At 38.9% G+C, this 16364-nt stretch overlaps 1 protein-coding gene across 5 annotated transcripts in view; it reads right to left on the reverse strand.

The window, feature by feature from the left end:
* Positions 1–16364, reverse strand: part of LOC127581186 (lysine-specific demethylase 2B-like) — a 139943-nt gene that overhangs the window by 9645 nt on the left and 113934 nt on the right. For all 5 annotated transcript variants that reach the window (XM_052035286.1, XM_052035283.1, XM_052035285.1 and 2 more), the window contains 3 exons: positions 8266–8429; positions 2727–2888; positions 1205–1417 (listed from right to left, as the gene is read on the reverse strand). In XM_052035286.1, the coding sequence (XP_051891246.1) occupies positions 1205–1417; positions 2727–2888; positions 8266–8429 (539 nt within the window). The remainder of the gene's footprint in view (positions 1–1204; positions 1418–2726; positions 2889–8265; positions 8430–16364) is intronic.

A 16364-nucleotide genomic window follows, 5' to 3' on the forward strand; every position in this document is an offset into this window, starting at 1 on the left:
CCCATTTTCCAAATTGTCCTCTTTAAATAGCCTAGTGATACAACTCTCTTTTGAAACACAGACCAACTTTATACATGTGTCAATCCCATGATCATCACAGAACTGCCCAGACCTCATCCTAAAAACTAATTTCAAAGTAAGGACCTCATTACCTTGCAAGTAGCATACCAGAAAACTGACCCAAACCAGAAATCTCATTTTAGGCTTAAGCTACTCATCCTTACTCTCACCATCTGTGGCATTGCTATTCAAAGCTGTTTAGAGATTGACACCTTGTAATTATTGTAGGTTATCTGCCCCTTACCAGTTTGTTACTTTGTTAAGCAGGTCACAGGAATTTACAGCGAGGAGCAGACCACAAGGTACATTATGTCCATAATGATCAAAAATTATCCTCTTTAGGTTACTCCCACTTCCCAGTTCTTGGTCCATAATCTTGTAGTGCTCTTCAAGTACTCATTTTAAATATGAGGAAGCTTTCTGCGTTGGTTTTAGGTAGAAAGTTCCTTGTCACCACCTCAAAGAACTCAAATCAGTCAGGCACTGCCTTCTCCTTACAAATCCACACTGATTATACTCGACTAATTTGTGCCTTCTCTAATGCTGATTTTTTGCTGTCACTCAGAACTAGTTCCTAAAATTTGTTCAGCCCCAATGTTAGGTTGTCTGGCCTGTAGTTACTTGGTCTATCCCCTTTTCCTTTTTTTTAAAAAACAGAATCAATTTTGCATCTTCCAGTGTCGAGCACCACCTCTGTACCTAAAGAACGTTGGAAAATAATAGTCTGTTATTTCTTCCCCAGTTCTTTTAAGAGCTTGGCCACGATGTTATTTTGTGCAAATACCTTTAGTGTGTTATTTTTATTATACCAGCCAAGGAACTGCAAATTTTATTCCACATTCATATAGGGATAGTATTTAGCTCAATACCTTCCCATCACATTAATAGGCTTGGAAACACCCACATCATTAGTACTTTCAGATAATAGGCATCCAGAAAGAAAGACATGTCTGAGTTATTAATTGGGGAACCTTTATTAGAATACATTGTGTGGATTATTCTACCATAACCTAATAATGAGTGAATTATGTAACAATAGCAGTGACACCACTGGCTATGTTGGCCTTACCTACAGGATCATATTCCTGCTTTCAGAGACCATAGGAAATAAAAAGATATTGGTGAGATGTCATGGGTCTTTTACCTGAAAGGTTAATTTCAGTCAGTGTTTCTCGTGTGGAAGATCCAGCAGCTGTCAAGAGGGCAATGGATTGATCAGTCACGTGGTTACACTGACTCAGGTCCAGCTTGTTCAGCATTGGCATGTAGCGTATCATCAGTGCCAACGAGCAGTCAGTAATATCCAAACCCGCTAAGTGAAATTCTGTCAGGTTGCACAGTTTGCTCTGGTTATGACCTACCAGAAACAAAGGAGCATCTTTCAAAAGGTCATGCTAAAATTAGTTAGAGAGTATAGCAAATGTACAAGAAAGGCATTCGCAAAAACAAACTTGAGAATGGGTGGGAGGTCTGAGAGGGAAAAGGAAGGAGGGAGGATGGCGCTCACAAGTAGCAACAGAGCATTAAACGGTACTTTGTCCAATATTTTAACTACTATCCATGGAATGCTCCTACAGAAAGTTGCCTTTCCAAAGAGAACTACTCTCGGGTGTCCCCGTCAATTGGCATTAAAATCATGACACAAAAACTTAACTCTGGCACTCCACTAACCTGTACAAACTCTCCATTGCTCATTCATTTTTTTGCACGTACTAAATGAGATTTACTTCAACAATGCCCCGTGGAGATTTCACAAAGACTTAAATATGGAAAAAAGAATGTTTAATTAAAGTAACTACATTAGGGTTAAACTTTGGAAATCCCGTTGAACTATCATGCAACAAATATCTTACCAGTGTGGGTCCTACTAGATTGCAGGCCAGTTTTCCTCCATAAGCTTCCTGGTTACCATTCTCTAGATCTCTCAAGTTTGATATTTTAAAAAGTTTTTACCATTCTCATCATTCCTTTCACATTTGATGTCGTTTCACTTCTTTCTTTTAAAATCTGCACAGCTAAGTGGTACCAGAGGCTGAGAGTCATTTTATTCAAAAATCAATGGTGGATTCATAGAGTCCAAATAGGAACAAAACACGATGATACTCTGCTTCAGTTGAACGTAATGCATTTTTTAGTGCATTAAATGAATCCAAATGACAGATCAGCACAATCCAACCCTTCAACCTTGCACGACCGTAATCCTTTCACCTTCCTGAAATATCAATAGTTAATGGAGACTTGGATACAGACAATGTCTAATCCTGAGCATGTAGTTCCTAATTTGAATCATATTCACTTTCCTTCTGAAGCAAGCTTCTCATTTTTTAGTTTATTTCACTAACTGGAGATAGGCCTAAGTTGTTCTGGGGAAGCATGGAAGAGAACAAAAAGGTGAGTGGATTGTGTTGCATTTGCTAGAAAAGATTTACTAAGACTCAATTTAGGGCTAAACAGATTGATGACAGAACACCGAAAAGGCTGAACATTCAAAATACACGGGCAATCTTTCTCCATAATCAGGCAGCTATCCAGAAGTGATGAAAACCATTCTATCTTTATTGCCAGTAAGTTGTTGAAGCGCTAAGTGGCACACCAGGAACATATTTAAGAAAGCATTGCATAGATGGAACTATGACAGGTGGTGTTTACTAACTCTGTCAACTGACCTACTCTGCAATCTGTAGGTGGTGACAGCAACTCCCTCATCTGCGAGTCTTTGAGATCCTCCACCCAGCGAAGATCGAGCATGCGTAGAAGAGGACAACTTGATGTACAAAGTGCAGAGATTGCACTCCAAATACATCCTGCTAGTGCCAGAATTTTCAAATCTGTTACAAAAAATTACATTTAATATTATTTAAAGAAAACATGAAACATATAAACAAACTGCTCACTACCAACGATATTTTCAGAGGTAACAAACTTTCAAATGGCTATATATATTTTGTGATTACTTGTCAACATATACAGTACCATTCACACACCAAAACACTATACTAGGTAGAAACAACGTGCTGAGGTGGGGCTGACCAGAACAGAATTCCTTCTCATTCTGCCTTATAAGGGAAAAGTATAGAAAGACCATTTTGACTTTCAGACATGAAGAACATTTTGTTTATTGGCAAAAAATTAGAAGCACACTATTGATATCTCAATGGATATTTACTGTAAAACCAATTGAACTTTGTATCAGTACTATAACAAAAAGATACTAAATTGCACCAAGTATATAGTTGAGTAGTATCCACATCCATTAAAGTCCCACATAGGACAACAAAATTAAATTTTATGATGTAACTGACAGTTCATAACACTTCTATGATGCAGTTGATTTTTCATTTAACATTGTTGGTATTTTGTATTGTCAGCAAAATAAAAACACTGGAAGGCTGTGTTTAGTGGGGTGCTGCAGTGCTAGTTGTTCACAATCTATATCAATAATTTGCAATGGTGGGGGTGGGATCAAGTGTAATACATCCAATTTGCTGATGATACAAAGCTAGGTGACAGTGTGGGCTGTGAGAAGGTTGCAGAGACACTTTGGGGTGGGGGGGGTGGAGGGAGAAATAGGGGGATTAGAAAGGCTAAGTGAAAGGGCAAGGGCATGGCAGATGGAATACAACGTGGAAAATATGAAGTCATCTAATTTGGCAAAAATATATTCTGCCCCCCCCCCCCCACCACCAATGGTGATAGATTAAAGGATATTTATGATTGAAGGGACCTGGATGTCCTTGTACACAGATCACCAAAAGTTAATACACAGGTTCAGCAAGCAAATCAGGAAAGTATTTTGGAACATTACACATAGGTTTAGACTCTCTATCCAAGGAAGGATATACTTGCAACACAGGGAGTACAGCAAAGGTTCACAAGATTGATTTCTGGAATGGAGAGTTTGATATACAAGGAGAGATTAGACAGGCTAGGCCTGTACCAAAGAGACTTTACAAGAATGAGAGGTGATCTTCAAGTAGATGTGGGTGTGATGTTTCCCCCGGCATCTTCAAAATAAGGAATTGGCCTCTCTGTACAGTGATGTAAAGTTTCTTCACCAAGAGACTATGGAATGTTAGCAAAGAGGGCTACAGAAGCTCCATTACCAAGTATAATCAAGACAAAAGTAAATAGTTATTGCTATTAAGGAAATCAAGGGACATGAGGTTAGTGTGGAAAAGTGGCATCAGCATAAAAGATCAGCTATGTTATTACTGAGTGGTGGAGTAAGCACGAGGGGTTAAATGGCCTACTCTGGCTCTTTTTCCATGTATCATTAGTGTAAGATGCAATTTTAGCAGCTAAATACACTGCATTCTCAAATCCTATATTTATAGGAAAATAAAATGGACTCAATGATCATAGAATAAACTATAACATTACTACCTTATCTGCGAGCAAATGCCACTGTACTCAAGTGTAACGTGCTTTGTTCAGTACCTTATTTCTCAGTTTTAGAACACAAGAAACAGGATCAGTTAAAGTTGAGGAGCCAACAAATACGTTTGGTTGCAATTGAGCAGCCAATGCTAACAGAAGAGTATTTACAACATAATAATGGACTGCACAGGTTCAGAACCTGATACTAATTAACCTGTGTGACAATACAGTGTTTTCAACCATCACAAGGAGATTTGTCCACTTGAATGAACTGGTCTCTACTATAAAGGCACTGCTTGAACGGTACTGCAAGGTACACCATGCAGCAACTATCTGTCACCACTGTGATCATCTACCACTTCTACAACTACAAATGAAAATAAGATCATTAAAAATGAGTTAATTTTTGCAATACCCACATGAAATAATAACCATGAACGAAGGAAATACAGCATGAGCTTTCACATGCATTGGTAGAGAGTCAGTTATGGAAAATGCCAATGCCAATTTTTGAGATTAAAATTGGCCCTGGACTAAACTACAAATTGCAGTATCTCCTTTATTTTGAATGTGTCCATCTGTGGATGTTGTACCCATGAACCTCAGGTAGATACAAACCAGTGCAATTAACTGCTTTGTTTTTAAAAAAAACATTAAGCTGCTGACCCATTGGATGGTGCTGTATATTTCAAATGTTATCACAGCATTTTGTTCTACTTTTGCTTTACAATTCAGTTTTCCCACTTAAATCATTCATGTCTGTTCTTCAAGCTTTTTGCAATGTTATGAATTGCAGGCAGAAGCAATTACTGACCACTTCTAATAAGTTTCTTTTATTCCCCCATAAAGGAATTAATTTATTCTCCAAACCACTCTGCCACCTTCCCGAAGGACAGTCAGTCACCTTATCATTAGCAAAAACAAACATCTAGATCAGCTTCAAAACTTTAGCTGCATTTAATAAAAGGTATTCTTAATATAATCAAATACTCATATTACATAGTGAAAGTACTTCTGTAATACAAGTGTATTATAAAACAATTTGAAGACAGATCTAAACCCTTCTAGTTCTGAGGGAAAGGGGCTACCTCCATTCCTCTTTATTGCCCATCTATTCCTCTTTTTTAAACTGTTTTGCAGACAAAATGCACAAATCTATTTTTGGCAGTAGGACAAGAATGAAAAGCAGTGGAACAAGCTGTTCCTTCAGAATTAAATTTCTAGGACAAAATAGTGCTCAAGGCTTGGGTTTTCTAATTGATTCTAATTTGCATTATTCAGATTAAGCAATGATTATTGTATTCAAATGCAAGTCAAATTCTGAAGTTAAAATAAACACATCTAAGATGTGTACTCATTAGTTTCTTGGCCAATGGACACAAGCCAATAATTTGGGTTACATCTAATTTGTCTTGCTGCAACTACATTATTTGGAGCATTGGGAATTAGAGTTATTTATAAGCATTTACTCAAAAAAAACATTAACTCTGCCAAACTACCATTTCCTAAGGGTGTGAGGCAGTGCTGAGCTTCCATTTTTCCACCGTGTTACAGCTGGTGTGTAGCACTAGAGACATGCACTGTATAGGACTAATTGGTAGAATGCAGACATCAAAGGCAATCAGCACTTTGAAATGGAGGAACCAATCCACTTCATACAGTAAGGAGAAAGGCTTAAGCTAAAACACTTAATACCAATCTGATTTTGGTCAGTTTCTGAGCTGGTTTTAAATTTATACCATAGACTAATTTGGAGTGCACTACAAGTCCTTGTTGCGTGCAAGTACAGCATCTGAAATGGAAGTGTACCAGATTCAGACCAAAAAAAAAGAGAACCATATGCTGAACAAATAATGTACTTCTATATATACAGTGTATAAATCAACTCCGCAAGTTGCATTTAATCCTCCTTGCATTCCAAGGAACATAATTATCAGTTGTTCATGTAGTTACATCAAAATCTCTCTAGAGAGCATTATACAGCAGAGAAACACACCCTTCAACCCCACTGCATCTATGCCTATCTATACTAATCTCACTTGCCTGCATTAATTCTATATCCTTCTATGCCTTGCTTATTCAGCTGCCTGTCCACATGCCTCTTAGTTGTTTTTTTCAAGTATAATGTTCCTGTTCCCGCCATCTCCTCTGGAAACTCGTTCCAGATACTAATTACTCTGAAAAATTTACCCCTCAGACCTCATGTAAACCTCCTCCCTCTCACCTTAAACTTTGCCCTCCAGTTTCAAGCATCCCTACCATGGGAAACAGACTTTAGCTATTTACCCTTTCTGTGCCTCTCATAATTTTACATACCTCCAGCATGTCACCTCACGGCCTCCTTTGCTCCAGGGAATCAGACCATGCCTACCCAATCTCTCCTTATAACTCAAGCCCTCCAACAATGTACCTACAATGTCAGCTGGATGCCTTTGCCCAGTCACAATATTCTGCCAATAACCTCCAGGTCAGGTGTGGAAAATAATTACAAGTATTTTTGTTTGGAATGGCTGTGGCTTGGTCAGGTTTCAAGTTGATACATAAGCAGACTCTACTGAATTCCCATTCACATGCTGAGTGTCAGTGCAAAACATGCATATTAAACTCAGGGTTTCAAAAGAGAACTAAGGAATGCTTTTTGCTCTTCAGACCCTTGCTGCGACTCCAGGCTTCATTAAGCTAAAACATGCGAAGTTGCTGTTGCTGTCGTGCAGTTCACAACTCTTTGCTTCCAATTAACTATACTTGCTTCTAAATCAAATGTGCTTTTAAGAATAGGCCAAAAATAGCAAATTCAAATTTCTGACCAAAAATAATTACTTCAGAACTAAGGTGCCAGACTCAGCTGACTCAGAATCTTGTGTCCCCACTCTAGAGATTAGATAACACAATGCAGACTGGCAATTTTAAGCAGAGTATTGAATTATCAGCGGTGAAGTCTTTTTCAGATGAGATATTAAACTGTGGAAGTGTCTGCCCTTCTCAGGTGGGCAGCTCCCAAGGCAGAATAAAGCACAGGGTCTTTATGGTTGATCTGGCAATATTCAACCATAACAAAGACCAAACACCTAGTCATTTACCTTCTGTGGTTTGTGAGACCTTGCCTTAAGTAAATTGGTTGCCACAGTTCCCAACCTTACGACAGTGATTATTAAAAAAAGCTTTAGTGGATGTGAAATCCTTGGCAGGCACGGTAGTGTAGCGGTTAGCGTAACACTTCAATTCCAGCCACTGTCTGTAAGGAGTTTGTACATTCTCCCCGTGTCTGCGTGGGTTTCCTCCGGGTGCTCCGGTTTCCTCCCACATTCCAAAAGACTTACAGGTTAGGAAGTTGTGGGCATGCTATGTTGGCGCCAAAAACGTGGCGACACTTATGGGCTGCCCCCAGAACACTATGCAAAAAAGATGCATTTCACTGTGTGTTTCGATGTACATGTGACTAATAAAGATTTCTTTAAAAAAAATCCTTCAGCTTTGAAAGGCGTTAAACAAATTAGAATTTTCTGAATTTGTGCAAGTCCATAATGAGGCCAGTACAATAGCAACAGGGCCTGCAGACCGTACAGTGGCAAAAAAGCAAATTTCAAGATAATCTATATATGCAGAATCTCCACAGTACAATTTTAAATGAACTTCTGAATAAAGAGAACAATCTTAAAATTCACAAATTTAAATTAGTATGTTGTCAAGTTATTCAACACTTGCAATATTTCAATACTATATTTTAAATTTGACAACAATCTCATTCTAAACAGAGATTTATAAATACACAAGAGCCAGTTCACCCCTTCAAATTCACATAGATAAATGAAGCAAATCCATCCTTACTTTGCAACTTGTTTATGAGCCAACTGAGTTGTTTTTTTGAGACGTTTGTCCAGCTAAGGTCTAGTATGATGGGCTGTCTCCTGATGATCCCACTCAGCATTGTTGGAGTGATCGATTTGCAGCGGCTCAAGTTAATGGTGGTCCACAGCCGCTTGTCACAACACCTGCAAACATTAAATGAAGCCAGTGAAAACAAGCAGTGGGCTCGTTAAAAGTTACCAAATACGTTACTTTTACAAAATAGCACCATTACATGTAGTTTCAACAAACAAAAAGGAACATAAATTCTGTCCTTAAAAGGATGCTAATTCTTATTACACCAGCAGACCTTCCAACAGTAATTTGTAGCACTGACCAGCGGTTACATTAAAGCAGAAAAGCTAAACTATAACATAGTGTAGGTGTTCACATCTGGGTGTCTTATTGCATATGGTATGTAGCTAAAAGAAAATAATCTACACTTGATTAACTGCACACGAGTCCAAAGAAATCTGGAACATATAATAGAAACTCATGCATCTTGGGATTGGAAAGTGTCCATGAAGCTTTAATATTATTACAATTAGCACATAATATTACAATAACTTTTCCAAAATATATAACACATCCTTTGTTACAATGTATGATGATTTTTAGAAAGCATATTACTATGCAAGTTAAAATCAAAACATGACAAAGAGCTCAATGTTTATATTGTACTGTTATAAGCAAATAGCCATCCAATCTCCATCTAAAAATAATAATCTGAGATGACAGAGTTAACTACAGAAATTCAGTTCAGCATATCTTCCATATTAATAGTATTTAAAAACTAAGCCAAGAACTTAAGATCCATCATTTTTTGGTATTACTCATTTTAAGTACAACACTTAATTCTTAAAGACTTATAAAATCATGTGAACCAGTATACATTTTAGGTTTAGTTTGTTTAGGTGTGTGAATACCAAAAAGCAAAAAGGTTAGGTCAGTTGCACTTTAAAACTGCTCATTCACAAATTTTGCTGAGGGGTCAACTTGTTCAGCTGCATCATCAAATTTCTGTTCCACTTCTGCCGGTGTTTTACCTCTGCTCACCAGAACCATAATGGTGCAGCGGCAGCTAGGTTTTCAGTACAAAGCAACTAACAGGGAACTGACGCTATTTCTGCGCATTTTCAGCTTTATGATTCTGTAATAAATACACAGAAACAAAAGCCATCTTGATTTCTGGCCAATAAATGAGGTGACACCCATATTTAAGGAGCAATATCACAAAAATGTGCTTGATATTTCTTATCACCGACAATAATTTCTGGTTTCTCTAGCATGTAATGGCAAAACTGGAATGCAATCCACAGTTCACCAGCAAGTGGCAGCAGTTATATAGTAGCAGTAATTTATGCAGCAAGTTAACCGACAAATTATGCCCCAGATTCAATATCAACAACATACTCTCTTACAGACACTTCTATTCTGCATGTGCAAATGGCTGTCACTACCATGATTCACAAATCAGCATTTTAAAGGTGGGATATTTCAAAAGTGAATATTAATATGTTTGAGTTTAATTTTATATGTATGAAAGTGGTTCATACTTTGAAAATCTGATACATCTTGGTTTATTTTATATTTTTATGAGCTATATTAACATTAAATTAACTGGGTAATTGGAATCTTTTCCCCAAAAGTTTATTTCTCAATTTCTATTGGCTGGATGAAACCTATACTGACACACCCTCTCCAACAGTCAAATGGTAAAAATTAAAAACAGTGTGCCATTTAATACCAAAGATTTAAATATGTATTTTTACATTAACTGTAGATAAACTGGAAGTTAGGAGACAAACTGGACAGTTGATGGGCAAAGAGAGTGGCTCTGCCCCTGCCCTTGTTTCTTTATTACCTTTAGACTCAACTATTCCAATGTTTTCTTAACCACTCCCATCTTGCACCCTCCATAGATAGGAGCTCTTCCAAACTTGTTCCCCATACCTTATCCTGCATAAAGTCCATTTGCCCATCACAGATTTATGCCGAATACTGGACCAGTGTTTCAAATTTTACAAATTCTTATCCCTCCATGGCCCTTTGAGTTGTTTGGGTTTCGTTGTAGTTGATAGCAGCACAGTGAACCTAGTTGTTGGAGTATGCTCCACCTAGGCAAGGTCCCCGGTCTGCACTGCTACTATCAGGTCATGGATGTGGATAAAGCTCTGTGTTTGGATGGATCAGTTGTTCATTGGAGCAGTGTTTTCAATACACTTCCTTCAGGTAGGCTAACACATTGCAAGATTTTCTTCTAAGTCTGACATAAAAGGAGTAATTTTCCACAAGCATGTAGATCAACTGGACCAGATGACTGTCCTTCGTCATCTCAAAGATCTTCCAAAGCAGTATTTGATGAGTGGCAGAGTCGCATGTTACCAAGAGGCTGATAAAAGTAACCCCATTACAAGAGATTCTGCAGATGCTGGAATCTGGAGCAATACACACAAAATGCAACTCAGCAAGTCAGGCAGCATCTATGGAGGGAAATAAACAGTCGACGTTTCAGGTTGAGACCCTTCATCAGGGCTCTACAGTCGACCAGAAGTGCTTGTTGAATTGGGGGAGATTCAGTGCTTGGCTGGTGCACAAGTTGCCTTTCTGGATGAGCTACTTTTCTAGAATGAGTGTGTGTTGATTTGCTCAAGTTTGTGGAAATGTTAAAGCATTGAAACTGTTCGAAAGCTCTTTAGATCGGAAGGATCTTCGCTCAGTTTCAGCAGTGCAGGAATGCAAATTCATCACCAGACCTCAAACAGACAGAGCTTGAGCAGGCGTTGAACACCCTTAGCAGCCGATCACTCACTACTGATCCCAATTTCTTTGGTCTGTTCAGTGTGAGTTGTTACTATCAATGCATTTTTCCCCCATTTCAGCTGGTATGAAGTGGTTATCGAAATTGTTTACTTTATGTCCTCATTGCAGTTTTCTTTCCTGCAGTCTGTTTGGGGTTTTGCCATTTTTAAGTAGTTCTTTAGCTTTTGCAATGTAGCATTCATAAGCTTTCTAGGACTCATTGCTCAGCTTTCTAACTGTCAAACAAGCTTTGTTCCTGTTATGAAATGTCTGAGTTTTTTTTTCAGTTTGTCAAATACTAGAGGGCATAGCTTTAAGGTGGGAGGGGAACAGTTCAAAAGGAGATGCGCAAGGCAATTTTTAAAACAAAATATACACACACACACACACACACACACAGGTGCCTGGAACACGCTGCCAGGGGAGGTAGTGGAAGCAGATACAATAGCAACATTTAAGAGGCATTGAGACAGATACGCGAACCGACAGGGAATGGAGGGATATAGACCACGCGCAGGCAAATGGAATTAGTTTAAGTTGGCATCCTGGTCAGTACAGACATGGTGGGCTGAAGGGCCTGTTCCTGTGGTGTACTGTTCTACAATGATTTATGCAATTGGACTGACAGAAGAACAAGTTGCTTTTTCCTCTTTCCAATGATTTCTTCTGCTAAAGTATGGGTTTTGCACGTTTGACTGTAGTTGTTGTATTAGTGGCCAGGCCCAGTGCGAGTCTCAGCATTGAGTTTGCTTGACAACCCTGTGGAATTGGTTTCTTGGCAGTGTACTTCACTTCATTTACAAACCACTCTGATTTGTGTGCAAGGTTTGTTGTCTACTGCTACTGTAAGGTAAACAAATCACAGGCCAGCCTTTTCCACATGAAATGAAAAGCCAACCATCAATTAGACTGGCATCCATTTCACTGCCAGGATAAACTCAATTCGCCTCTGAACAGCTTTAGACCACACACTCTCTTACAACAACCACACTGAGAAAATGAAAAGTGAAGTCAGTGGCCAAAACATCTTCCAGACCTTGCAAGTTCAAAATGGAGGGCACACCCACCCACGATCAGATCGTTCACACTAACCCCAGTGCTGTGTGCGCATGCCCAGTGTGGGAATGCTGTGCCCACACAAAAATAAATCACTCTAGTGCATAGAAGCAGCTGCAGAATCACTACAGGCTGTCTCGCCAATGAACAGCATCATGATGTACATCCTGTCTGCTAGAGGAACTCAGCAGGTCAAGCAGCTTCTGTAGGAGGAAAGGAATTGACGACATTTCAGGTCAAACCCTGCATCAGGGCTGATGCAAGGTTTCGACCTGAATGTCAACAATTCCTTTCCCCTGCCCCCAGCCCCGCCCCGCCCTGCCCCACCCCACAGATGCTGCTCAACCCACTGTGCTCCTCCAGCAGATTCCATCATCTGCAGTCCCTCATGTCTCCATGTTGTACATCCTCACTGGAATAGCATCACCGAATATGCAGAGAGCTGCAGTCATTCAAGGAGAAATGAAATAGCAAACAGAGAATGCCAGACACCTCTGCGTGCTCACAACACTGCAGAAAACACATCAGGTCATACAGGGGTTTCCTCAGAACAACACAGGTAGCTAAACTTCCTGATGTGGCTTCCAGCAAGGAGTTATAGCGGGTGCAACTCGCAGACCTTGTCACTGGACTCCGCATGAACATTAGGGTGACTGAACAGCTTCTTATGTGGGCAGAAGAGAAGTGGATCACCTGGAAGGCCCTACACACACCCACATAGAAGTCGGCTGGGCTCGAGCTGACCTGGTGAAAAGGGGTTGGCTACAATACCAGAGACCCATGACTGTGTTAAGAGGCAGACCGTGCAAGACCTTCTGGTGGGCCAACAGTTCAAGGACAGCTCAAGTACGGTTCAGGACCTCACAAGCTTTGCACTCTACCAATCAATGCTGGAAGTACATGAGAAGATGACAATCCCCCTATTTATAACCTCAGTGTTTCCATGATCTCGGTACTCCCGATCTACTGTACATTACAAATTTTAATTCTACCAATCATTGACAACGTTTTCATGTTTCTAACTCTTATAATATTTTCCCTAAAGTTCTTCCTTGCTTACGTCTCTTGCAACACTCCTTAAAGCTTCCTTTTTGTAGTGAGATGTAAGTGTAAACTGTCAGTATTGTTGAGGACTACTTGAAAGCCAATGTAATTCAGTGTTATTGAAGGATGTAGCACTTTGAGGTTTATTATTACATCCAAAATGCACTTTTTTTTTTGAAGGGCAGAGTTCGCTTAGTATCCTGCACATTACTGATGTCAGCCAAAAATTGCCAGAACAGATTATCTGCTCATGATTACTGTGTCTTTGAAACCTTACTAACTGCAAAGTGCCGGTCATATATCGCACATTATTGCAATTTTCAATTGTTTCGGCACAGTGGTACAAAAGTTACGACTACTGCCTCTCAGCTCCATGAACCCAGGTTTATTTCTGACTTTAGGGGCCATCAGTGTAGAGTTTCATGTTCTGTGACCTTGTGGTTTTTTTTAAACCAGGTTCAATTGGTTTCTTCCCACATTCCAAAGTAGTACTAATAGGTTAAATGGCCACTATAAATTACCCTTTAGTTAGTTGAAGGACACAAGAAAGAAAGCAAGTTGCAGGGCCAAAGGGAAAGGAGGAAGGGAAATAGTACTGATGAGATTTCTGTGCAACATGGAACAAGGAGAAGGCATCACCAGATGGGCTGTTTCTCCATCTGAAATCATACTAAATATGTACATTATAGCTTTGACATGTCCTGCAGTGATGAAAGGAGCTCCATAAATAAAAGGTGTTTTTGCTCTTTATTTCACAACAGAACTCTAAATTAACAAGCTCCTCTGATGTCCCTACACAAATTTATCAGTTCATTAAACAACCTCTCTGGCACTGAAACAGTAGTCTCTTCTGTTTTTAATACTGTTGATATAAAGTAAATGGATGTTTTTGAAAACATTCTGTAATGTAATTTAAGATTACCCTTATTGCTTGCCCTATTCACACAAGTCCTGGATGCTTTCTTAAGGGCATGGTGGTGTTTGGACATTAGTCAGAGAAAAATAAGATGCAAAAGCCCATAAAAAGGCCAATGAAACTAAGACCTCGTAGCTCATAACAAAATCTGGATTATAATAACAAAAAAAAATTAGATTTGCAAAAGAGACTACAATTAGATCATGCTGCTTATGTGAAAATAAAATACTAAAATAGACTTGCTAACACTAGTGGTTTGTCTCTGAGCTGTGGGACATGCATCTTTAATTCATCACGTCTCACCTAAAACAATGGTTTGGATTTTCTGATTGGGGTGAAGGGAATATGAACCTACTCCGAACCTAATCATCAAAGCTGCACTGAACCACTTGACTTGGACTTGCTCTTCTCCCATGTCAGGTGCAGACTACTGTAGAGCAATGTAATCATTCGCACTAATAACATTGCCAAGCTGGTTTAGCAGCAAATCACTCTGAAGAATTCTGACAGGCACTAATTTTGAGTAAGTTTTTAAACATTTTAGAGAACAAATTAAAGGATCTGGACACATCAACCTATAAATAAAAAAATTAAAAATTTGTGGAATTATCATAGAATGGAGGGAAAACTTCATACATACAATAATATTTCCAGGTCTAGAGACATTTTGAGCAGTAAACATGTGCTGGTCTGCCATGGGGGGGGGGGGGGGCGCAGGGAGGAGGGGTGGGAATTATTGACAGCAAATTCTGGAATGCAGTATTTAACTGCATACATCAAAAGGCATCAAAAGTTGTATTAGTTTCTCACAAAACAGTGGCAAAACTCAACAGTTCTGGCATCATTAAAACCACATATTCCAGCCGAATAAATGTCCAGTAGTTCTTGATCAAAACTAGTCCCCTGCTTAATGCCAGATTGAACTTGTGGAATCCTTTGATAACCACGAGAATATAACAAAGGAGCAACCCATAGAGCATCCATAGCTCTTTGGGGATAAAGAACTAAAATATTCACATCCTTCAGGGTGAAGAAATTCCTCCTCAGTTAACAGCCAGTAGCAACCCTTTATCTTGAATCTAATCTCCACTGTTCCAGATTCCCCACCAGGGAAAACATTTTCACAGGTGTTTACCTAGTCAAGCCACTCAGAACGTTGCGTGCTTCAATACGTTCACTTCTCATTCTTTTACATTCCAGCGACTGCTGGTCAAACCTATTCAACCTTTCCTCATAACACATTTACCCCTGCAATCAATCTGGTGAACCTTCTCTGTACTGCCTCCAAATCAAGTATATTTTTCCTTAAATAAAGAGACTAAACCTGTACACGGTACTCCAAATGAAGTCTTAACAGAGTACTGCACAGTTTTAGCAGCTTAACAGCATATGCTGGGTAATTAGAAACCTGCCATAGTTAACCCCAATTTTGGTGGCTTTGAAGAGACGAGAAGCATCAATTGAAATAGAAATGACAATAGTACGAGCACTTGCCCTGCCTCAAATCAGATTCCAGCCATTCATTTCCATGATTGAGTAGAACTCCAATCATGTCAACAAAACACCGGGTTCAGATGCATGTTGGAACTCCACTCTGAAAACCCCAAATACAAAAACAAATGAATTTGAAAATAACATTTCTTAAATGGGCTATGGCTTTTCACTCACCAACTTAAGACATCTTCCCATCAACTGGTCTGTCTCATGTATTCCCTCAAATACAAATAAAGCCATTCACAAAACGTATCCAAAGTCTTCTTATTTATACAGATAGGTTGATCCATTGTTTGCTAGAGTACTAGCCTCAATAATGCATACACTACTTAGAAGGGAAAGCACAAGTACATCAAAGAGGTTACAATACTGGCATTACTACAAACCTCCTCAAATACTTTTTATAAAATTATATAGGACAGAGTTTTGATCTTTCAAAGTAACCCCAAGCTGAGATGATGCATTCAAATCTCAATGATGTTCACTATTTTTCTTTTACACAAATGAGTACAAAGATAGGGTTGGTTGATTTTTTATCAATAATATGACAAATTATATGCAATGTTCAGCATTGTTTTAGTTCAAGTTAAAAATTATGCAGAAGTTCTAAGAGCATTTCAAGCACTGGCCTTGACCAGGACATGAGAACTACTATGTCTAGGCTTTTTTAAAAAATTAAAATGAAAGATCTTCAAATGAATTAAACCTTGGTTTTGAGAGTTTTAACACACTCAAGTATTTCTGACTTCTTCAAAAAATAATACTAAAA

Source organism: Pristis pectinata, chromosome 21 (genome assembly GCF_009764475.1).
Source record: "Pristis pectinata isolate sPriPec2 chromosome 21, sPriPec2.1.pri, whole genome shotgun sequence".
Taxonomy (NCBI): domain Eukaryota; kingdom Metazoa; phylum Chordata; class Chondrichthyes; order Rhinopristiformes; family Pristidae; genus Pristis; species Pristis pectinata.